The sequence below is a fragment of the Rattus norvegicus genome, chromosome 8, assembly GCF_036323735.1.
Source record: "Rattus norvegicus strain BN/NHsdMcwi chromosome 8, GRCr8, whole genome shotgun sequence".
Classification (NCBI taxonomy): Eukaryota; Metazoa; Chordata; class Mammalia; order Rodentia; family Muridae; genus Rattus; species Rattus norvegicus.
In genome coordinates, this window is record NC_086026.1 from 10,883,494 (window position 1) to 10,908,916 (window position 25,423).

Here is a 25,423-nt window from a genome sequence, read left to right on the forward strand (position 1 = left end):
ACAGTTAATGGAATTCTTCCAGGGGTGAGGGGACAAAAGGCTTGCTCTGAACTATGTCTAATAAAAAACTAAGTCTGTAGGAATATGTATAGAAAGGTTATACTACTGTGAACAACACACTGAAATAGGAAACAATTGCTTAATTCTCCAGTAGAAATGAGACTGTTAAATTGTATGGACTTAGAACTGATGTTTTAGAAAGCAAAGGTCGAGTTACTGAAAACCAGAAAAGAAAAAAACAGTTCTGTGTCTTACTGGGGCCTTGAAGAATAGAGAAAAAGGAAAACGCGTTCAAAGGATGAGGCCTCCACGGCATTTTTTTTTTCTTTTTTCTATTTTTGCAGCCTATGTAGTTGTGTTTGCTTGTTCCCAAGAGATCAGGAAAAAGGAAGCCACTTTTATGAGTTACAGGCATTTCCCCACAGCATTTGATCCTTTCTGAGTGGCTCTTTCAGCAGCTCCTGGAAATCCCCGCCTCCATATGCTGATGAAATGCCCAAGTAACTTTCAGTTTATTCTCCGAAGCTCTCTGCAGGGTGCGAAAGAACTGAGGCTTTTCCTCATGGCTGGTGAGTCTGGGGGCTCTTGCTGAATAGGGACTAAGATTTGAGTACTAGAATTTAGTTTATCCTTAGCTTTGGGACAGCAGGGAATTAAAAAAAAAGTGTGGGGACAAAGCAGATCAGTAGCATAGAAGCCTGATTACTCTCAGCCAGAAACTATGGTGTATAAGGAATTGTGGAGATGCTGAGATGTATGCAGCTTTGAGCCACAAAAAAAAATGATCCTTTATTTTCCTGTTTGGAAATCAGAAGGGAGGGTCAAGCCAGAATAACACATATGAGACAATGCTAGAAGTCTGTAATGAACTCTAAAACTTCTTTTTTTCCCAAGATGCTGATTGGCACATATTTTAAGTCACCACCCATTTCCCAAGCCTGAAGTTACCCTCTTGTTCCATTTTAAATGGTTTCATTTTTCTTGCTACCTCTCTGCTTCTGCTAAAACCAACTGTGTTGTAACTTGTTCTTAGATTCCTATCACAATGTTTTGACTCACTTCTTCCTTTTCACGTCTTAGCCTTCTGTTCCATCATTGGCATTGCTTTTAAATCACTCAGAAGCTGAAAAGGCACAGGACTGAAAATCACTTGGTGTTTTGGTAGCAAGTGTTCAAATGCATCTTATCACTTCTTTGGCTTTATTCACAAAATGTGTATGTGAAGATGGGCAGTTTCTGTTTTGTTTTTTAAAGATGAGCAGTTTCTTTTTTTTAAGTGTTATAATTAAAGGAGTCATTAAGGTTTCAGGTAACTACTCTGCCCTCACCCTGATTAGTTAAATATTAAAGAGATTTACTGCAAACTAAATGCAATTCTGCAGTTTGTTTAGAACAAATTTATACATTCCTATGTTTGTGATTTGCAGTAAATTTGTTCTCAGTTTTGATATTTTAGATATCTATTACTATAGTTTCTTACTCAAGATTATAGGTGACTATCCTTTTCATTTAAACACACAGATTATATATAGAGATATATATAGATATATATAGATATAGATTATGACATAGACATATAATATAAATAGAGATAGAGATAGAGAAAGATAGATGTAGGTAGATAGATATATACAGATATAGACATATAATATAGATATAGATAGATATGTAGATGAATGATATACATAGAGATATCAACATTTCAGACAGATTTTCCTACCTGAAAAGATGCACTTTTCTATGTTTCTGTAGACCAATGAAAACTTGATTGCAGCCTTACAGAGAAAAACAAAGTCTTTACCCTACAGTTTCCTTCTACTGTGTTTTTCTACTCCTTTGATTTTTCCTGGTTGTAGTTCTTTCCATGTGCTCTATGTTTCATCTTCCAATGTTTAACTTAAACTCTAGGATGGCTTATTTTTCATGATGTCAGTAAGTTATCTGTTGAGGAAAGGAGTTAGGCTGTTGACAGAATTTTCTTAGAGCACATAATACAGAACACCTGCTCACCAGAGAAAGGAAAACCACAACAGACTAAAGTAACGATTACACCAAGCTCAACTGGCATGAACTTGAGTTTTTATTGATGTTACTTACAAGAAATAGGTATGACTCAAACACAACTGCATCATCAAAACGTTCATGTCATCATGGGTGATGGCTCTTGAAAACAGCAATTCTGGAGCTTTGCACTTGCTTGCAGGACACTGCAGTCTGAGAATCTCTTCTCTTTCATTCTGAGGTAAAGTCTCCTTCCTTCTGGGGAGCAGATGTTTATTTTTACTGGAAGCCTTTGAGGATCTTCCAAGTTTCCCTTCCCTCACATATGTGACATTTTGTTTAATCCATTTATACCTCTCAATTTCTTCCAGATGGACTGATTTTAAAGGTAAAACTGCTATATGACAAATGGTATAGTCCCTAAATTAAATTCAAACCTGTTGCTGGCTGCCTCATAAGCAGGCACGCCATTTTCTGATTGATTAAGAGACTGAAATAACAGATAATCAAATAGTAGGAAAGAGAAACAATGATATTAGACAAAACTAAGCCTAGTACCCTTATACATATAAACATCCATAACATTTTATTATACTGCTTGGGACTAAAACTACTGACTGGATGAATTTCACCTTCTAACTTTCCCCTTTAATTTCATTATTACTGCAAACCTACCTAAGTAAATAATTATAGTAGCAACAAAATAGTCTATGATTATTATAGTTGTAATATTTTTATGTGACTTCTATTTAATTGTCTGTGCCTTCATGTTCACAGTTATGTGAGCATGGTTGTATTACCATTGTTGTTTTATGGCTGATGAAAAGTTGCATTTGTGAGCTTAGGTCCAATGTCCTTTGAGCAGAGTAACCTTGTTCTCACACGCAGAACACCAATATTACCTTATTTTTTCTGCAAAAATCTTTAAAATAAATACATGCATCTGATCATTGCCTTTTATGCTGCTGTTGCCCACACTTGACCAGAGTATCTGTTTCTACTACCCAGCCCCTCCAGCTTCCTGTTTACGTAAGACACTCTGGAGATACTTTCAGCCTTGCCAGGTCTCACTTCCTCCTGGGAGACACTGTGTTCTGATGGATGAAAGCTTTTAAAAGTGATTTTCTTGAACACATCAGCCATTTAAATGATTGTAGTGTCTTATATTTCATTTGTTTGAATAGCTATTTTTACCTTTGCCCTATAAACTTTGCTGTACAAGGACTGAATTTCAAAATGGCATTGCCAAAGCTAGAAAACTATCATTTAAACAGAGATGTTCAATAAAAATTGCTGACTCAAGGGAAAGACCAACGCACCTCCCCTCAACTTGACATCTTCCAATGTGCTAGACTTCTTGTTTTAATATGCCAAGTCTACCGTGTTCTTAAATATTCTTAAAGAATAGAGTTCATAGTGTGTCTTCATACGTTAGCTATCAGTAACTCAGAGAGAATTATTGAAGACTACATTTAAATCGTAAGTAATGGAGACTGGTTGATGGTACAGGGCATCCAAAGCATGGAATCTAATGGTGAAATGCTGATATTTAGGCTGGAATCATTATTATGAAACAAGAAATGCCAGATATGGGAAAACCAGGTACTAAATAACAAATACTTTGAAATTTGGAAACATGGAGGGAATTTACCAAATTTAGTGCTAACTAAGCTGAAATGTGAAGTATAAATTGAAGACAACACTAGAAGAAAGGAGCACATGGGAGTTTAAACCTTGCATATATTTGTACGTAATTTATATACTAAAAGAAGATTGTATGTTTAAAAATCAGTGAGCAAGACAGATGATAGCAGAAATGAAGCTGAGTGATAGGCCTAAATTTAATTTGAGAACTTAGAATATTCAATTTCATTGTGAAGAATATATGAGAAACATGCAATTTTTCCAAGTCCACCAAGTAATTATGGATAGAGTATCTCTCTAAATTGCTACCCACCCCACATTTCTATTCTTTTCCTGGCTGTACTCCTTTTATATGCCACGACTAAGTAAAATCATATTGTATTTTAGATTTGTGTGCATGGCTTGGTTTATTTCACCTAGCACAATGTCTTACAGTTTCATCAACATATTCACAAAAGTCAGAACTTCATTTAAAATACTGTTTTATAAATGCTAGAACACTATCTCTATTCCTAGAGCTTTATCTATCTACAGCTACATCATCCCCATCTATTCTCTATGATCTGTTTCTTTACCTATCTATATTCTTTCCCTTATTCATTCATGTATCCACAGACATACTGTCTCTATATCATAGCTGATTAAACAATATTGCAATAAGCAGTTTGTAGTATTCGTCCACTATCCTTATTTCATAAAAAGGAGAAAAACAGGTGTGGATTTGATTGATCCGTGGCAGTTATATATTATTTCTGAAGAATGTCCATGAATCATTTTTATTATTCTAATGAGTATACTTGTTTATACTGCCATCAATAATGTGCAAAGGATCACTTTCTTAGCATACTCTACATCACTAACCTTGTGTTTTTCTTTTTCATTTTTATTTATTCCTCTCTTGTATAATAATACATCTTGATCATAGCTTTTGCTCCCTCCACTCCTCCCAGTTCTCCATACCATGTCCAGTTCCCCCTAAATCAACTGTGTTCCCATGTCTCCCCTCGGGAAGAGCAGGCCTCCCAAGGACATCAACGGAACACAGCCTAGCAAAATTGAATGAGATTAGCACAAATCTTCGCTCTCATCAAGGCTGGACAAGGCAGCCCAATAGGTAAAAATGGGTCCAAAAAGCAGGCAAAAGATTCAGAGACACCCCTACTAATACCATCAGGAATACCCCCAAAACACCAAGCCAATACGTGTAATATATGCAAAGGACCAAGAACAGACACATGCAGACTCTGATAGCTGCTTCAGCCTCTGTGAACACCCATGAGCCCTGCTTAGTTGATTCTGTGGGTTCTTCCATTGTCCTCCCTCCTCTCTGGCTCTCACAGTCCTCCCCCATTTCAAGGGGCTTTCCACTCTCTGAAGGGAGGGAACCAAAGGAGACCTTAAACCTAGACTGTCTCTCCACCCTTTGTTTGGCTATAGGTCTCTGCTTCTTTTCCCATCAACTGCCTGAGTTAGCTTCTCTAAGGATGACTGGACTAGGTACCAGACCTATTAGGATAGCTGAAAACATCATTAGGAATCATTTCATTGATTTTTCCTTCATTGTATAGTCACGTTTGGTTTTACTCTATGTCTCTGTCTATCCAGCTTCCAGTTCCTTACCATCCAGGCAGTGTGAGGCATGCCTCTACTGGCATAGTGCTCAAATTAAACAGTCATTTGTAGGTCACTTTCTCAGGTTCTGTGACATCATTGCCCCAGTAAATCTTGCAGGCTGAACAACTGATAGCATGAAAGTTTTATGGCTGTTTTGGTGTTCCATTCTTGCCTGGATACAGAAGGTGGAGTGTTCAGGTTCAATATACTCCATCACTAGGAGTCACCACAAGGGTAGTCCTGACTCATACATTCCAGGGAGTTTACACTACACTAGGTTTCCACATCACCCCTACCCAAATGCCCTGTAACTCCAGTCATCCCTTCCTGTACCCCCAGCCTCCACTGCTATCTCCCTCTACCTCGTTCTTCTTAGTCCTATCCCCAACCTCCCTAGTCCACTTGCAAAGTCTATTCCCTCCTCCACAAAAGATAAATGTATCCCCTTTATGGACCTCCTTATTACTTATCCACTCTGGGTTTGTGGATGTAGCCTAATTAACATTTATTAAATGTGTGATATCCACTCATAATTCTGTATACACTCTTGTCATCTTTTTGTGTTCGAGTAGCCTCACTCAGGATGATACTTTTTAGTTCCATCCACTGTTGTGCAAATTTTATGATGCCATTTTTAACTGCTGAGAAATACTTTATTGTGTAAATACACGATAATTTCTTTATCCATTCTTTAGTTGAGAGACATCAGGGTTGTTTCTAATTTCTGGCTGTTATGAGTAAAGTTGCTATGAGCCTAGTTGAGCAAGTGTCTCTGTGGTATGCTGAAAAATCCTATAGGTATATGTTCAAGATTCACACAGCTAGGTTTTCAGGTAAATCAATTCCAAATTTTCTGAGAAACTGCCATATCTATTTTCTTCATTTTAATGATTTGTTAATTATTTTGTTTATTTGCATTAATTAATTAATTTCACTCAAGATTTTATTCCCCTCCCGATCCACTCTCTTACTGTTCCAGATCCCATACCTCCTCTCTGACCCCCTGTCTCCACTAGAAGTAGGATCAACCCCTCCAGACCTCTAAACTTTCTGGGGCCTCCAGTCTCTTGAGTGTTAGATGCATCTTCTCTGACTGAACCCAGACCTGAGAGTCCTCTGCTGTAAATGTTTTGGGGGCCTCATATCAGCTAGTGTATGCTGTCTGGTTGGTGATCCAGTGTCTGAGAGATCTCAGGGGTCTAATTTAATTGAGACTGCTGATTCTCTTATAAGGTTACCTTCCTCCTCAGCTTCCTCCAGCTTTTCCCTAATTCAACCACCGAGGTCAGGAGATTCTGCTCATTGGTTGGCTGAAAATATCTGCATCTGGAACTTGAAGCTTCTTTGTGGGTCTTTCAGAAGACAGTCATGATAGATCCCTTTTTGTCAATGCTCTACAGCCTGAGTAATTGTGATAGGCCTTCAGACCAACCCTTGAGCTGGAACCCTTTCGGGGCCTGTCTTTGGACCTTCTTCTTCTCAAGCTCTTCTCCATTTTCATCCATGAAGTTCTTTCAGATAGGAACAATTATGGGTCAGAATTTTGACTCTGGAATAGCAACCCCATACCTCCATCTCATCTCTAAGGGTCTCTGGTGCATTCTGGAGGATCCTCCCAACCTCCTATCTCCTGAAGTTGCCTGTTGCCATCCTTTCTGATGACCCTCAGATTTTCAGACCTTTTCTCCCACCCAATACCAGATCACGCTCCCCTCTCACAACCCTCTTCCCCTTTCCCTCCCTGTGCCCTCCCTTTCTCCACATTTGTGGTTGCTTTCTACTCACTCCTAGTGGGACTGAGGCATCATCACTTGGGCTCTTTAGCTTGTTGAACTTTTTGAGTTCTGTGAATTGTATCTTGGTTATTATTTATTGTTTGTTTGGTTGGTTTTGGCTAATATCCACATCTTAGGGAGTACATACCATAAATGTCCTTTAGTTTCTGAGTTACCTCACTCAGGATGATATTTTCTAGTTCTATCAATTTGCCTGTAAATCTCAGGATGTCCTGTTTCTAAATGACTGAGTAGTTTTCTCTATCCATTCTTCTTTGGTGTAACATCTGGGTTGTTTCCAGCTTCTGGCTATTACAAATAGAGCCACTATGAACATAGTGGAATGCATGCTCCTGTGGGGCATTTTTTGGGTATATTCTCAAGGGTGGTAGTGTTCAGTCTTTAGGTAAATCTATTTCTAATTTTCAAAGGAACCTCCAAATTGATTTCCAGAGTGGTTGTATCAGTTTGCAATTCCACCAGCAATGGAGGAGTGTTCACTTTCTCCACATTCTAACCAACATGTGCTGTCACCTGAGGTTTTGATCTTAGCCATTCCGGTTGTTTAAGGTGGAATCTCAAGGTCATTTTTATTTGCATTTCTCTGATAACAAAGGACTTTAAACATTTCTTTAGGTGCTTCTCAGCCATTCAAGATTCCTCTGTTGTGATTCTCTGTTTAGTTCTATGCCCTATTTTTTGATAGGGTTGTTTGAGTTTTTTTGGTGGTTAGCTTCTTGAGTTCTTTAAATATTTTTTTTGGATATTAGCCCTCTATTGGATGTGAGGTTAGTAAAGTTTTGTTTTCCCAGTCTATTGACTGCCAATATGTCTTATTGACTATGTCTTTCGCCTTACAGAGGTTTTCCAGTTTCATGAGGTCCGATTTATCAATACTTGATCTTAGAGCATGAGCCATTGTAGTTCTGTTTAGGAAATTTCCTCTTGTGCCAATGATTTCAAGGCTCTATCTCACTTTCTCTTCTATTAGATTCAGTGTATCTGGTTTTATGTTGATATCCTTGATCCACTTGGACTTGAGCTTTGTGCATGGTAAAAAATATGGGTCTATTTTCTTTTTTCTACATAGAGACAACCAGTTAGACCAGCACCATTTATTGAAGATGTTTCCTTTTTCCATTGTAAATTTTTAGCTTCTTGTCAAAGATCAAGAGTGCATAATTGTGTGGTTTTATTTCTGGGTCTTCAATTCTAGTCTATTGATCAACCTGTCTCTGTACCAGTACCATATAGTTTTTATCACTATTGTGCTGTAGTGGAACTTGAGGTGAGGAAAGATGATTCCCCCAGGTGTTCTTTTATTGTTAAGAATTGCTTCTCTATTCTGGGTTTTTTTGCCTTTCCAGATGAATTGGAGGATTGCTTTTCCCATGTCTTTGTGTTGGGATTTTGGTGGGAATCGCACTGAATCTGTAAATAGCCTTTGATAGGATGGCCATTTTTACTATGTTAATTCTACCAATCCATGAGCGTGGGAGATCTCTCCATTTTTTGAGATCTTTGATTTCTACCTTGAAGTTATTTACATTTCAAATGTTAACCCCCTTCCAGGTTTCCCCTCTGTAAACCTTCTCCCACTGATGCCAGACAATGCCATCCTCTGTTACATATGCAGCTGGAGCCATGGGTTCCCTCCATGCATATTCTTTGGTTGGTGGTTTAGTCATGGGAGCTCTGGGGAATCTGATTGGTTGAATTGTTGTTCTTTCTATAGAGTTGCAAACTCCTTCAGCTCCTTCAGTCTTTCAGCTAACTCCTCAATTGGGGTCCTGTGCTCAGTGAATGGTTGGATGCAAGCATCAACATCTGTATTGTTAAGGCTCTGGTGGAGTCTCTCAGGAGACAGCTGTATCAGTCTCCTGAGAGAGCAATTCATGATATCAGCAATAGTGTCTGGTTTTGGTGGCTTCACATGTGAAGGTCCTCAGGTGGGACAGTCTCTGGATGGCCTTTCCATCAGTCTCTGCTCTACTCTTTCTTCCTCTATTTTGTTTAAACAAGAGCAATTTCGGATTAATATTTTGAGATGGGTAGGTTGCTCCATTCCTCAACTGGAGGCCTTGCCTAACCTTTGAATATTGCTTCTACAGCTTCTCTCGTCCCTTTGTTGGGTATTTCAGCTAACGACATCCCTTTTTGGCTCTTGGGAGCCTCTTGCTTTCTTGGCATCTGAGACTTTCTGGTGGCTACTCCAAGTTCCCCACCTCCCATTGCTGCATACCTCTATTTAATTTCCTGACTTTCTATACATCTTCCCCCATCCCTGTCTCCTCCCATACCCTCTTTTCCCTTCCCCCTCCTCTATTCCTTCCAAGTTCCTCTCACTCTCTACCTCCCATAGTTATTTTCTTTCTCCTTCTAAGTAAGACCAAAGCATCCACACTTTGGTCTTTCTTCTTCTTGAACTTCATATGGTCTGTGAATTGTATCATTGGTATTCTGAGCTTTTTTCCTGATATTCACATTTCAGTGAGTATATACCATATTGGTTTTCATGGAGACTATAAAAATTTGTGTCATGTTAATTATGATCAGTCTGTTACTCATCAGATGTTATCTTACTGTGGCTTTAATATTCATTTCCTGATAATTAGAATTGCTGTTTGTATTTATACATACAACATGCTACCTGTACTTTTCTGCAAATTTATCTGTTTAGTTCCTGTCACTATTTTGTTACTCTATTTTCTTGCTATTAAAGCTGTTAAGTTGTTGTTGGCTCTCTTATATAATCAAGGTATTAGCTTCTCAAATTGCAAATCTGTTCTTCAGTTCCACAGGCTGTGTGTTAATCCATTGTTTCCTTTGGTTTCAGCTCAGTTGCTTTATTGTTTTTGCTTATTTATTTGTTGTTTACATTGATTTACATTAATTTGTCTTAACTACACTTAAGATTATTAGGGTGAAAATCATTGCACAGAGTAATATAACTGGAAAATCCTCCTGTGTTTTCTGGTGTTATATAATTAGTGGTCTAAAAGTGTAATTATTGAGGTACTTTTCTTTTTGTTTGGTCTGCCATTTAGAAGTAACTTTATTCCTCTACAAGTGCATACATAGTATTTACTGAGGAGGAGATCTTTACTCATTGCACGCAGGTTCACAGTGCTTTGGTTGAAAAGTATCTGAGGAAAATCTTTGGCTATAATTACACCCTATTATATGGGCTTTTATGTTTGCTTCTCTGTGGGCCTCATTTCACTTTGATTATTTTAGCTTTGTAGTTACATAGTGTTTCTTCTCTTGCCATTTAATATTTTAGTCATGATTTCTTAGACTATTTTTATTTATTTTGATATTAAAATTATAATAAAAGTCCATCATTTTCCCATTTTCTTCCCTCCCTCCAAAGCCTCGAGTATATCTCTCCTTGCTTTCTCACACATCCTTGTGATCTAACTTTTCTTGTTCTCTTTCAAATTCAGTCTCTTTTTTCATCAATTCCTGTTATATACAAATATGTACTTTGAGTTTTACAAGTTGATGTGCTATGAATTTTTAAAAGATTTCTACTTTTATTAAAATGCCATTTGATTTTTGATAGATATCATGTTGAAATTATAGTCTGCTTAGATGTTGTGGCTATTTTAAACAATTTTGACCCTTTAATTCCACAAACACAGGGTATCCCTCTATTTATACATAACATTTCATTTCTTTTTCTAATATGTATTAGTTTTCACAGTATATATCTTTCACTTCCTTGGCCAAATTAATTCTTGTGATGATTTTTGTAGCTATGTTTAGTGGAATTTATTTTTTAAATTACTTTTCAGATACATCTTGCCATAGAATGGGTAGCATTTTTACATTGAATATTTTCATATATCTATTGAAAAAAATTTCATATAATATATTCTGATCAATGTTTCCATTGCTTCAACGTCTATCTGATCACACTTCCCTCTCTCTCTCTCTCTCTCTCTCTCTCTCTCTCTCTCCTTAGAACAAAAGAGCAAAAACAAAAACAAAAAAAAAAACAAAAACAGAAAATGAAAACAAAACAAAAAAGAAAAAAAAACCCAAACCAACCCTCCAAAAAACAGGCCAGTAAAATATCAAAGTAGAATAAAAAAAAAACAACAAAAATAGAAAAAAACTTAAAGAAGTACACACATAAGTAAAACTAATATAAACATAAAATTAAATATCATAATATGTATCAAAATACTAGTAATGTAAAAGGGCAATATGAAACAAAATACCTAAATATATCACCTTGAATTTATTTTGTATTGGACATTGACAGCTGGGCATGTGACTACCCTTAAGAGTGGTTTGTATATCCAATGAGACTCCATTGGAGAAAACTAATTTTTAAGTCATATGATCTACTAGTACAATAAGTAGTTTGTTTTTATTATTATTTTTTTAAGTTGGTAAACTTGTGGAAACAGGCACTCACTATATATCCAAGGCAGGCCTCACATTTGTAGTCATCCTTTTTTCTCAGTTTTTGAAGGGTGAGAATTCAGATACCTATATTACACCTATTAGTTTCTAAAGCTTTGGTAAAAAGTTTGAAGATCCTGGTTATAAGACTACTTTCTGTTTTCCTAGAATCAGTTGCTCTCTATTTTGTTTTCTGATTTCTAGAATTTTCAATATTTTATAAAACAAAAATGTAGAGGATAACTTTGTTTCTTATCATAGTAAAAATTATGTTATTTGTTGACATTGAATATGATGTTATCTACGGTGAATGACATATTTATGCATATATATATAATTTTCCATCTTATTAATCTCTTTATTTTCTTCTATTGATCACCCATTCAGCACTGTTCTTTTTTGAATATTCAAATTGCTACAACAGAGGACCAGAGTTTAGGCAAAGTAGATGCTTCAACACTAGCCTGAGTTCTATTTACATTATCAAACTTCATGAGATGACGTTTATAGACTATCATCCAAGACCAACATCTCTTCATCTCTTCTATATAGAATTGACACTCATACCAAACACAGGTTTTCTCTTTTCAATGTCTTGAAACAACATATTAGTATGTTTTCAAGCATCTCTTCACCAAATGACATGGAATACCATATGCTGTTAAAAAGATTGTCTCTAATATCAGAGCTACCATATTCTGTTTAATTTATAGCATTTTTATGATTTGATCAATTAATAGCTAAGTTCTCTGTGTATAGGGTGTAAGTCTTACTAACATCTTTTTCACAAAAATTGTTCTTGTGACATCTTGGGAAAGCATTCATCTAAAGAGTTGGCGCAATGGCAAATCAGCAATTTTTATTATTATAAAGCCTATGTCATGGTTGAGTATTTATTATCTTTTTTTTATTGTTTTTTTTATTAATTGAGTATTTCTTATATACATTTCAAGTGTTATTCCCTTTCCCGGTTTCCGGGCAAACATCCCCCTCCCCCCTCCCGTTCCTTATGGGTGTCCACCTCCCAACCCCCCACCATTGCCGCCCTCCCCCCATAGTCTAGTTCACTGGGGGTTCAGTCTTAGCAGGACCCAGGGCTTCCCCTTCCACTGGTGCTCTTACTAGGATATTCATTGCTACCTATGGGGTCAGAGTCCAGGGTCAGTCCATGTATAGTATTTAGGTAGTGGCTTAGTCCCTGGAAGCTCTGGTTGCTTGACATTGTTGTACTTTTGGGGTCACGGGCCCCTTCAAGCTCTTCCAGTTCTTTCTCTGATTCCTTCGACGGGGGACCTATTCTCAGTTCAGTGGTTTGCTGCTGGCATTCGCCTCTGTATTTGCTGTATTCTGGCTGTGTCTCTCAGGAGCGATCTACATCCGGCTCCTGTCGGTCTGCACTTCTTTGCTTCATCCATCTTGTCCAATTGGGTGGCTGTATATGTATGGGCCACCTGTGGGGCAGGCTCTGAATGGGTGTTCCTTCAGTCTCTGTTTTAATCATTGCCTCTCCCTTCCCTGCCAAGGGTATTCTTTTTCCTCATTTAAAGAAGGAGTGAAGCATTCACATTTTGATCATCCATCTTGAGTTTCGTTTGTTCTAGGGATCTAGGGTAATTCAAGCATTTAGGCTAATAGCCACTTATCAATGAGTGCATACCATGTATGTCTTTCTGTGATTGGGTTAGCTCACTCAGGATGATATTTTCCAGTTCCAACCATTTCCCTACGAATTTCATAAACTCGTTGTTTTTGATAGCTGAGTAATATTCCATTGTGTAGATGTACCACATTTTCTGTATCCATTCCTCTGTTGAAGGGCATCTGGGTTCTTTCCAGTTTCTGGCTATTATAAATAAGGCTGCGATGAACATAGTGGAGCACGTGTCTCTTTTATATGTTGAGGCATCTTTTGGGTATATGCCCAAGAGAGGTATAGCTGGATCCTCAGGCAGTTCAATGTCCAATTTTCTGAGGAACATCCAGACTGATTTCCAGAATGGTTTTACCAGTCTGCAATCCCACCAACAATGGAGGAGTGTTCCTCTTTCTCCACATCCTCGCCAGCATCTGCTGTCACCTGAGTTTTTGATCTTAGCCATTCTCACTGGTGTGAGGTGAAATCTCAGGGTTGTTTTGATTTGCATTTCCCTTATGACTAAAGATGTTGAACATTTCTTTAGGTGTTTCTCAGCCATTCGGCATTCCTCAGCTGTGAATTCTTTGTTTAGCTCTGAACCCCATTTTTAATAGGGTTATTTGTTTCCCTGCGGTCTAACTTCTTGAGTTCTTTGTATATTTTGGATATAAGGCCTCTCTATCTGTTGTAGGATTGGTAAAGATCTTTTCCCAATCTGTTGGTGGCTGTTTTGTCCTAACCACAGTGTCCTTTGCCTTACAGAAGCTTTGCAGTTTTATGAGATCCCATTTGTCGATTCTTGATCTTAGAGCATAAGCCATTGGTGTTTTGTTCAGGAAATTTTTTCCAGTGCCCATGTGTTCCAGATGCTTCCCTAGTTTTTCTTCTATTAGTTTGAGTGTGTCTGGTTTGATGTGGAGGTCCTTGATCCACTTGGACTTAAGCTTTGTACAGGGTGATAAGCATGGATCGATCTGCATTCTTCTACATGTTGCCCTCCAGTTGAACCAGCACCATTTGCTGAAAATGCTATCTTTTTTCCATTGGATGGTTTTGGCTCCTTTGTCAAAAATCAAGTGACCATAGGTGTGTGGGTTCATTTCTGGGTCTTCAATTCTATTCCATTGGTCTATCTGTCTATCTCTGTACCAATACCATGCAGTTTTTATCACTATTGCTCTGTAATACTGCTTGAGTTCAGGGATAGTGATTCCCCCTGAAGTCCTTTTATTGTTGAGGATAGCTTTAGCTATCCTGGGTTTTTTGTTATTCCAGATGAATTTGCAAATTGTTCTAACTCTTTGAAGAATTGGATTGGTATTTTGATGGGGATTGCATTGAATCTGTAGATTGCTTTTGGTAAAATGGCCATTTTTACTATATTAATCCTGCCAATCCATGAGCATGGGAGATCTTTCCATTTTCTGAGGTCTTCTTCAATTTCTTTCCTCAGTGTCTTGAAGTTCTTACTGTACAGATCTTTTACTTGCTTGTTTAAATCACACCGAGGTACTTTATATTATTTGGGTCTATTATGAAGGGTGTCGTTTCCCTAATTTCTTTCTCGGCTTGTTTCTCTTTTGTATAGAGGAAGGCAACTGATTTATTTGAGTTAATTTTATACCCAGCCACTTTGCTGAAGTTGTTTATCAGCTTTAGTAGTTCTCTGGTGGAACTTTTGGGATCCCTTAAATATACTATCATGTCATCTGCAAATAGTGATATTTTGACCTCTTCTTTTCCGATCTGTATCCCCTTGATCTCCTTTTGTTGTCTGATTGCTCTGGCTAGAACTTCAAGAACTATATTGAATAAGTAGGGAGAGAGTGGGCAGCCTTGTCTAGTCCCTGATTTTAGTGGGATTGCTTCAAGTTTCTCTCCATTTAGTTTAATGTTAGCAACTGGTTTGCTGTATATGGCTTTTACTATGTTTAGGCATGGGCCTTGATTTCCTATTCTTTCCAGGACTTTTATCATGAAGGGGTGTTGAATTTTGTCAAATGCTTTTTCAGCATCTAATGAAATGATCATGTGGTTCTGTTCTTTAAGTTTGTTTATATAATGGATCACATTGATGGTTTTCCGTATATTAAACCATCCCTGCATGCCTGGGATGAAGCCTACTTGATCATGGTGGATGATTGTTTTGATGTGCTCTTGAATTCGGTTTGCCAGAATTTTATTTAGTATTTTTGCATCGATATTCATAAGGGAAATTGGTCTGAAGTTCTCTTTCTTTGTTGTGTCTTTGTGTGGTTTAGGTATAAGAGTAATTGTGGCTTCATAGAAGGAATTCGGTAGTGCTCCATCTGTTTCAATTTTGTGGAATAGTTTGGATAATATTGGTATGAGGTCTTCTATGAAGGTTTGATAGAATTCTGCACTAAACCCGTCTGGACCTGGGCTCTTTTTGGTTGGGAGACCTTTAATGACTGCTTCTATTTCCTTAGGAGTTATGGGGATGTTTAACTGGTTTATCTGTTCCTGATTTAACTTCGATACCTGGTATCTGTCTAGGAAATTGTCCATTTCCTGAAGATTTTCAAGTTTTGTTGAATATAGGTTTTTATAGTAAGATCTGATGATTTTTTGAATTTCCTCTGAATCTGTTGTTATGTCTCCCTTTTCATTTCTGATTTTGTTAATTTGGACGCACTCTCTGTGTCCTCTCGTTAGTCTGGCTAAGGGTTTATCTATCTTGTTGATTTTCTCAAACAACCAACTTTTGGTTCTGTTGATTCTTTCTATGGTCCTTTTTGTTTCTACTTGGTTGATTTCAGCTCTGAGTTTGATTATTTCCTGCCTTCTACTCCTCCTGGGTGTATTTGCTTCTTTTTGTTCTAGAGCTTTTAGGTGTGCTGTCAAGCTGCTGACATATGCTCTTTCCTGTTTCTTTCTGCAGGCACTCAGCGCTATGAGTTTTCCTCTTAGCACAGCTTTCATTGTGTCCCATAAGTTTGGGTATGTTGTATCTTCATTTTCATTAAATTCTAAAAAGTTTTTAATTTCTTTCTTTATTTCTTCCTTGACCATGTTATCATTGAGTAGAGCATTGTTCAATTTCCACGTATATGTGGGAATTCTTCCCTTATTATTATTGAAGAACAGTTTTAGGCCGTAGTGGTACGATAGCACGCATGGGATTATTTCTATCTTTCTGTACCTGTTGAGGCCCGTTTTTTGACCAATTATATGGTCAATTTTGGAGAAATTACCATGAGGAGCTGAGAAGAAGGTATATCCTTTTGCTTTAGGATAGAATGTTCTATAAATATCCGTTAAGTCCATTTGGCTCATGACTTCTCTTATTCTGTCGACATCACTGTTTAATTTCTGTTTCCATGATCTGTCCATTGATGAGAGTGGGGTGTTGAAATCTCCCACTATTATTGTGTGAGGTGCAATGTGTGCTTTGAGCTTTAGTAAGGTTTCTTTTACGTATATAGGTGCCCTTGTATTTGGGGCATAGATATTTAGGATTGAGAGTTCATCTGGGTGGATTTTTCCTTTGATGAATATGAAGTGTCCTTCCTTATCTTTTTTGATGACTTTTAGTTGGAAATTGATTTTATTTGATATTAGAATGGCTACTCCAGCTTGCTTCTTCTGACCATTTGCTTGGAAAGTTGTTTTCCAGCCTTTCACTCTGAGGTAGTGTCTGTCTTTGTCTCTGAGGTGTGTTTCCTTTAGGCAGCAGAATGCAGGGTCCTCGTTGCGTATCCAGTTTGTTAATCTATGTCTTTTTATTGGGGAGTTGAGGCCATTGATATTGAGAGATATTAAGGAATAGTCATTATTGCTTCCCGTTATATTCATATTTGGATGTGAGGTTATGTTTGTGTGCTTTCATTCTCTTTGTTTTGTTGCCAAGACGATTAGTTTCTTGCTTCTTCTAGGGTATAGCTTGCCTCCTTATGTTGGGCTTTACCATTTATTATCCTTTGTAGTGCTGGATTTGTGGAAAGATATTGTGTAAATTTGGTTTTGTCATGGAATATCTTGGTTTCTCCATCAATGTTAATTGACAGTTTTGCTGGATACAGTAACCTGGGCTGGCATTTGTGTTCTCTTAGGGTCTGTATGACATCAGTCCAGGATCTTCTGGCCTTCATAGTTTCTGGCGAGAAGTCTGGTGTGATTCTGATAGGTCTCCCTTTATATGTTACTTGACCTTTTTCCCTTACTGCTTTTAATATTCTTTCTTTATTTTGTGCGTTTGGTGTTTTGACAATTATGTGACGGGAGGTGTTTCTTTTCTGGTCCAATCTATTTGGTGTTCTGTAGGCTTCCTGTATGTCTATGGGTATCTCTTTTTTTAGGTTAGGGAAGTTTTCTTCTATGATTTTGTTGAAGATATTTACTGGTCCTTTGAGCTGGGAGTCTTCACTCTCTTCTATACCTATTATCCTTAGGTTTGATCTTCTCATTGAGTCCTGGATTTCCTGTATGTTTTGGACCAGTAGCTTTTTCCGCTTTACATTATCTTTGACAGTTGAGTCAATGATTTCTATGGAATCTTCTGCTCCTGAGATTCTCTCTTCCATCTCTTGTATTCTGTTGGTGAAGCTTGTATCTACAGCTCCTTGTCTCTTCTTTTGGTTTTCTATATCCAGGGTTGTTTCCATGTGTTCTTTCTTGATTGCTTCTATTTCCATTTTTAATTCCTTCAACTGTTTGATTGTGTTTTCCTGGAATTCTTTCAGGGATTTTTGCGATTCCTCTCTGTAGGCTTTTACTTGTTTATTAATGTTTTCCTGTGCTTCCCTAAGTGTGTTCAGGTCTTTCCTGAAGTCCTCCAGCATCATGATCAAATATGATTTTGAAACTAGATCTTGCTTTTCTGGTGTGTTTGGATATTCCATGTTTGTTTTGGTGGGAGAATTGGCCTCCGATGATGGCATGTAGTCTTGGTTTCTGTTGCTTGGGTTCCTGCGCTTGCCTCTCGCCATCAGATTATCTCTAGTGTTACTTTGTTCTGCTATTTCTGACAGTGGCTAGACTGTCCTATAAGCCTGTGTGTCAGGAGTGCTGTAGACCTGTTTTCCTCTCTTTCAGTCAGTTATGGGGACAGAGTGTTCTTCTTTCGGGCGTGTAGTTTTTCCTCTCTACAGGTCTTCAGCTGTTCCTGTGGGCCTGTGTCTTGAGTTCACCAGGCAGCTTTCTTGCAGCAGAAAATTTGGTCTTACCTGTGGTCCCGAGGCTCAGGTTTGCTCGTGGGGTGCTGTCCAGGGGCTCTCTGCAGCGGCAGCAACCAGGAAGACCTGTGCCGCCCCTTCCGGGAGCTTCAGTGCACCAGGGTTCCAAATGGTCTTTGGCTTTTTCCTCTGGCGTCCGAGATGTGTGTGCAGGGAGCAGTCTCTTCTGGTTTCCCAGGCCTGTCTGCCTCTCTGAAGGTTTAGCTCTCCCTCCCACGGGATTTGGGTGCAGAGAACTGTTTATCCGGTCTGTTTCCTTCAGGGTCCGGCGGTGTCTTCGAAGGGGTCCTGCCGCTCCTGGGCCCTCCCCCACGGGAGCCCAGAGGCCTTATACAGTTTCCTCTTGGGCCAGGGATGTGGGCAGGGGTGAGCAGTGTTGGTGGTCTCTTCCGCTCTGCAGCCTCAGGAGTGCCCACCTGACCAGGCGGTTGGGTCTCCCATGTGTTCTTTCTTGATTGCTTCTATTTCCATTTTTAATTCCTTCAACTGTTTGATTGTGTTTTCCTGGAATTCTTTCAGGGATTTTTGTGTCTCCTCTCTATGGGCTTCTACTTGTTTATTTATGTTTTCCTGGAATTCTTTCAGGGATTTTTGTGTCTCCTCTCTATGGGCTTCTACTTGTTTATTTATGTTTTCCTGGAATTTTTTCAGGGACTTTGCGATTCTTTCAGGCATTTTTTGCGATTCCTCTCTGTAGGCTTCTACTTGTTCTCTAAGGGAGTTCTTCACGTCTTTCTTGAAGTCCTCCAGCATCATGATCAAAAATGATTTTGGAACTAGATCTTGCTTTTCTGGTGTGTTTGGATATTCCATGTTTGTTTTGATGGGAGAATTGGGCTCCGATGGTGCCATGTAGTCTTGGTTTCTGTTGCTTGGATTCCTGTGCTTGCCTCCCGCCATCAGATTATCTCTAGTGTTACTTTGTTCTGCTATTTCTGACAGTGGCTAGACTGTCCTATAAGCCTGTGTGTCAGGAGTGCTGTAGACCTGTTTTCCTCTCTTTCAGTCAGTTATGGGAACAGAGTGTTCTGCTTTCCAGCGTGTGGTTTTTCCTCTCTACAGGTCTTTAGCTGTTCCTGTGGGCCTGTGTCTTGAGTTCACCAGGCAGCTTTCTTGCCACAGACAAGTTGGTCTTACCTGTGGTCCCGAGGCTCAAGTTCGCTCATGGGGTGCTACCCACGGGTTCTCTGCAGCGGCAGCAACCAGGAAGACCTGTGCCGCCCCTTCCGGGAGCTTCAGTGCACCAGGGTTCCAGATGGACTTTGGCTTTTTCCTCTGGCGTCCGAGATGTGTGTGCAGAGAGCAGTCTCTTCTGGTTTCCCAGGCTTGTCTACCTCTCTGAAGGTTCAGCTCTCCCTCCCACGGGGTTTGGGTGCAGAGAACTGTTTTTCCGGTCTGTTTCCTTCTGGTTCTGGTGGTGTCTCAGGCACAGGGGTCCTGCCGCTCCTGGGCCCTCCCCCACGGGAGCCCAGAGGCCTTATACAGTTTCCTCTTGGGCCAGGGATGTGGGCAGGGGTGAGCAGTGTTGGTGGTCTCTTCCGCTCTGCAGCCGCAGGAGTGCCCACCTGACCACGCGGTTGGGTTTCTCTCTCACAGGGTCTGGGGGCAGAGAGCTGCTGCTGGCCGGGATCCGCGGGTGTGGGACTTCCGGTAAACACAGAACGTGCCTGGTCCTACAGGAACTCTGCTTCCGTGTGTCCCAAGCTCTCCAGGCAGCTCTCCCGCAGCAGAAAAGTTGGTCTTACCTGTGGTCCCGAGGCTCAAGTTCGCTCGTGGGGTGCTGCCCACGGGCTCCCTGCAGCGGCAGCAACCAGGAAGACCTGTGCCGCCCTTTCCGGGAGCTTCAGTGCACCAGGGTTCCAGATGGTCTTTGGCTTTTTCCTCTGGCGTCCGAGATGTGTGTGCAGAGAGCAGTCTCTTCTGGTTTCCCAGGCTTGTCTGCCTCTCTGAAGGTTCAGCTCTCCCTCCCACGGGATTTGGGTGCAGAGAACTGTTTATCTGGTCTGTTTCCTTCAGGTTCTGGCGGTGTCTCAGGCAGGGGTCCTGCCGCTCCTGGGCCCTCCCCCACGGGAGCCCAGAGGCCTTATACAGTTTCCTCTTGGGCCAGGGATGTGGGCAGGGGTGAGCAGTGTTGGTGGTCTCTTCCGCTCTGCAGCCTCAGGAGTGCCCACCTGACCAGGCGGTTGGGTCTCTCTCTCACAGGGTCTGGGGGCAGAGAGCTGCTGCGGGCCGGGATCCGCGGGTGTGGGACTTCCGGTAAACCGAGTATTTATTATCTTAATTTGTATATTTTATAGTAACTTCTTACTTAACTGATTTTATCTTATATTGTTGACAGAAAACAACCACCCTGATAAACCACTTAAGGTGTTGGAAGAACTGGGCAAAGAGTTCCTTACAGAGTACCTAGAAAAATTGGTACAAAGCAATGTATTGAAATTAAAGGAAGAAGAGAAACAAAAATTTAACAATGCTGAACGCAGTGACAAGCGCTGGGTTTTTGTAGATGTCCTGAAAAGGAAACACAACCAAGTGGGCAAAATGCTTCTCCAGACATTTCTTAATGTGGACTCAGGCAGCCACCATGGTGAAGGTAAGATCAGAATGCATTGTGAAGAGTTCAGGATAGCCATGATCTGTTGTCAGGTCCAACACTTTATAATTATCTAAATTATCATTTTTCTGTAAATAGACAACCTTTCAGAAAGTGTTTTGACTTTCATAGGTGGGATCCAGTTTCCAACGTGGTAAAAAAGCTAAGTCCTGTGTTCAAGCTATTTTGAGAAATAGCGAGTCACCTGACAATTATAGAATGGAACCCTAATCCTAAAGTTTATCACTTTGTGAATTTTGTGACCCTTATCAGTCTTAGCATCTGTCTAAGCATCCTAATACTTTCTCTCATGTTTTTGCAGAACTAGAAACATAACTCAACAAATACTGGCTCTCATCCAAGGTTCTTTTCTGGACTACATATTCACTTAGCACTGCCTGCACAGTTAGTACTTCTGAGCACATGTTCCATTGTTTCATGAAATGAACATGTGTACAGCTAAGCACTGTCTTCTCCCATTAACTCAATTAGATGCTTTCCCACAAACTGAAAGAATCACAAGGATAAAACTAAACTAAAAGTATTGCATGCAATAAGGATCAGAATAATAGGAAAATGTTCAAGATATTTTTAGTAATTTCAAAAATTACACAGAGGTCCAAACTCTGAGCTTAATTGAATTGAATTGAACTGAATGTTCAGCAGAGAGGAAGTACAAGTGTGCACTCTCTTGAAGAACTCTGGGCTTTGTCTGGATTGGAATCTCCAAGACAGCACGAAAGCACTGGTCCAGTAGACCAGGCCACAAGGGAGAAAAGGATGTGAGAATAGGTGCAGGCTCTGGCTAGTCACTTGCATATGGATTTAATCCTGACGATCTGACAAAAGATAGTGAAGGATAGGAGGAATCCAGTATATTTGTATGTTTACTCTGAACTAATTTATGTCAGGAACTTTTAAACAGAAAGAAGCACTTGAGGTTCTACTGACCAAAAATTATATATTTGTCTTACCTAAGAGGAATCCTTCATTTGTTATATTAATTCGATAGGATTTCTTTCAAGTTTATGGGAATCAAAAATTAAAAATTTATCTGAATTCATATTGTTTTATAATTTCTTCTCCTTCAGAGAGGAGCTAGGAGACACTTGCGCAGAGTAACACATGTCAAAATAGTAAAATGTGTGATACATTGCACTGAAGAATATAAGAATATTACTAATATTATTTCCTTGTTTTTCCTTACATTTTATATGATATTAGAAAAGTTAAACTGGAATATTAATTAAAGTGATTTTCTAGTGGATAACACTCTGGTAAATAAATTATTCTTGGCAAAGATACAATTGAAATAGACAAGGATAAGGTGTCTTTTAAGAATAAAATCATCAGAAATTTAAAGTTGTTGAGTATGGAAAAGTCAGATTTGGCCCCCAAATTACAGTGGCATTCTCCCAAGAATTACCAGAACTCGGGGTCTCATTGTTGGGCTTCTCTGCTTTTTGCATCAACCTCCTCCCTCTGCAGTCTTAGTTGTGCTGTCGTAACAGTAGTGCTGATGACTGTCACTCATCGTTTCATATCAAGAGTCATCTTCACTTCGTTTTCTTCTAGACCATTCTGCCCAGCCAACAAATCAGGTCTCTAAATAGGACTGAAACACTTACATTATCTGATATATTTTACAGCTAATTTGGAAATGGAGGAACCAGAAGAATCAGTGGACACTCTCAAGCTTTGTTCCTCCGAGGAGTTCACAAGGCTGTGCAGAGAAAAGAAGCAAGAAGTACTGTCCTTTGCTGTTGGCATAGAGACACCAAAACAATTCTTCATACTAAAGACAGTTTCTTAAGCCTCTGATCCCAAGGGATAGTGATATAACTGCTTTAAATTATGATTTTTATTGTGAACAAATTCAATTTTTAATTCTTTTAATTTTTTTAATTCAATGATAAAAATCATGGTGTTCATTTAGTTCATTATTTTCTTCTTTTTTCTTCTCTTTCTCTCTCTTTTTTCTTCTTTTTTTATTTTCTTCTATTCATAAATTACAAAAATTTTATCTGCAGTCATGGAATCAAAATATAAAATAATACAGTTGACTAATAGTTACCTGTAGACTGGTTTAGAAGAGCACACATAGTGAAGGTTTATTATAACAGTATACAAAATATAATATTGACAATATTATACAGTAATGTTACTAAATGCACTTTGTTTCATAATTTTCTTGACATGAATTGATCATATCTTTGGATTTTATAGCTAAGCTAACCCTTACAATCTAGGAAATTTGACTTTAGCCCTTGAGAAGGACATAGATAATATCTTTCAGTTACAAGTTGAGCAATATGGAAGCTATATGAGATCTTAATAAAGCAATGTTTATGATAGTCAAATAGAATTTCAAAAACCTCAAGTAAGCCAAATTCATTGTATGTCTATTTTCTACAGATTTACCCAATAAAGGAGACCAATGGCCGTACTCGAAAGGCTCTTATCATATGCAATACAGAGTTCAAACATCTCTCCCTGAGATATGGGGCTAACATTGACATTAGTGGCATGAAAGGCCTTCTTGAAGAGTTGGGCTATGATGTGGTGGTGAAAGAGGAGCTTACGGCTGAGGTAAGAGCCATTGAAACCTCCTATGCTGGGAACATGAAAAGTTTGATTCACAGGTAAACATTATAATGTTAAGGAGAATCCTCTACCAAACTCAAATTAGGAAAATGAAATCTGTGCCTTTTGTAAGTTTCAAATATTCTATGTACCATACAAAAGTGCCCAGCAGTGTGGGTTCATGCAGTATTCTTCTTTCCAAAGTGGAGCAATTGAGACTCAGTGTCAGAACATGACAATGTAGCAAGCACTGAATAGGAAGCAGGCAATCCACATTTCACAATACAATGTAGCATACAGAATGACAATCAGCCATACAAAACATATCTACAGAGAATAGTATATGTGCTTATCTATAAAACTTAAAGTGAATGCATGTTAACTCAAACTGAAAGGTGGGAAAGGAAAGGGGAAAGAGTTGGAGAGTGGAGTTCAGTAAAAGATGAGGCTGTCTAGAAAACCTAATGAAGATAACGAAGACACTGAAATGCATTACTTGAGCAAGGGGCTCTGAAAAAGTATCAACAGGGAGACTTTCAATTTGCAAGGGGTGCATAAGCTACATGTGAGAAGGTACAAGATGATGCTAAGTGTCTGAGAGACACAGGAGATGAGAAATATAATGAGACTGGATGCCTAAGTTTAGTTGCTCTCAAAGCACATAGGAAGGCCTTTTGAGGGCAATATTTAGTACTAATAGAACAGTCCAATGCCTACAAAATAAAAGATATCATACACATGAAAAAGGAAACATAATAAGAGACATGACTCTGAGTTTTCACCAAAGCAGCTCACACAGTGTTACTAAGTATGGGGCCTCGAAGTACTTCTAAGAACAAAAAGCAAACCAACTATGATTACTGGGTACCCAGCAAGTAAAGTAACAGATTTTTTGTATGTTTCCAGTGTTGGTTTTATGGAAATGAGGAGGTAAGATATATCTTAACTATCGTCCTAAAGGAAGTCATCGGTTTTTTCCAGGGCATGGAATCAGAAATGAAAGACTTTGCTGCACTCTCAGAGCACCAAACATCAGACAGCACATTCCTGGTGTTAATGTCTCATGGCACATTGCAGGGCCTTTGTGGAACAATGCACAGTGAAGCAACTCCAGATGTGCTATTATATGATACTATCTATCAGATATTTAACAATTGTCACTGTCCAGGTCTACGAGACAAACCCAAAGTCATCATTGTGCAGGCCTGCAGAGGTGGTAAGGTTTCGGTGGAACTGTGAACTCCTAGGCTGTTAGCTATGCAAGATAATGCCACATAGGCTTTGTGTCTAGGAGAAATAACTTTAGGCTCTGTTTAGTTTTCAGAAATTAAAGGAACCAGTAAGAAATGCCTTCAAATGTGCCAGTACAAAAATTTGTCTGGTTAGTGGAAAGATTTTCATATAAGCAGTACAAGTGATTAAGAACTTTTCCAGAATCCCTGAGTCAATTGAGAGAAGTATATAAATATTAGAGCAAAATCATTTTAATGTTTGATATACTTGTGGTTTTTATATTATCATTTTGAAATTTGTATTTGAAAGTAGGAAAATCTCCAATACCATTATTGTATCTGAGTTCAATACCCTATTCTCATTAATGGAAGGATCATAAGACCATACAGAAATAAAATCAGCAAAGAAACACCAGGGTTAGACTACATTTTACATCCAATGGGAATCAATAATATCCACAGAATACTGTGATCAACATATACAGAATACATATTTGCAATCCCAGTTCTGGGAGAAAAGGACAGGTAGATAACTGTAGAAGACAGCACAGTGGACAAATACCACAATATATTGTCATGTTTGTGGCTAGTATATAAAATGTATATATAATACATTTACTCTTCACCAAGATTACCATTCAAAATATTCCTCATGCTAACTTTTTTTAAAAAATATAGTAAAATATAGAATCAGCCCAGGTTACCTTCAACACATGACTGGATAAAAAAAAGTCTTT

At 38.8% G+C, this 25,423-nt stretch overlaps 1 protein-coding gene across 6 annotated transcripts in view; it reads left to right on the forward strand.

Moving 5' to 3' along the window:
- Window positions 1-323: 323 nt before the first annotated feature.
- The window catches only part of Casp4 (caspase 4), a 36,162-nt gene continuing 11,062 nt past the window's right edge, over window positions 324-25,423 (forward strand). For 3 of the 6 annotated variants that reach the window (XR_010053917.1, XM_063264773.1, XM_063264774.1), the window contains exons 1-6: window positions 467-569; window positions 19,875-20,534; window positions 20,617-20,871; window positions 22,521-22,618; window positions 23,287-23,460; window positions 24,436-24,670. Coding sequence is in view for 4 of the 6 variants with exons in the window: in XM_063264773.1 (XP_063120843.1) it covers window positions 482-569; window positions 19,875-20,534; window positions 20,617-20,871; window positions 22,521-22,618; window positions 23,287-23,460; window positions 24,436-24,670 (1,510 nt within the window). In the remaining 2 variants the exon portion in view is untranslated. Of the gene's footprint in view, window positions 570-19,348; window positions 19,623-19,874; window positions 20,535-20,616; window positions 20,872-22,520; window positions 22,619-23,286; window positions 23,461-24,435; window positions 24,671-25,423 lie in introns of those variants that run through there. The other 3 variants (XM_063264775.1, XR_005487740.2, NM_053736.2) reach the window with 3 other exon arrangements.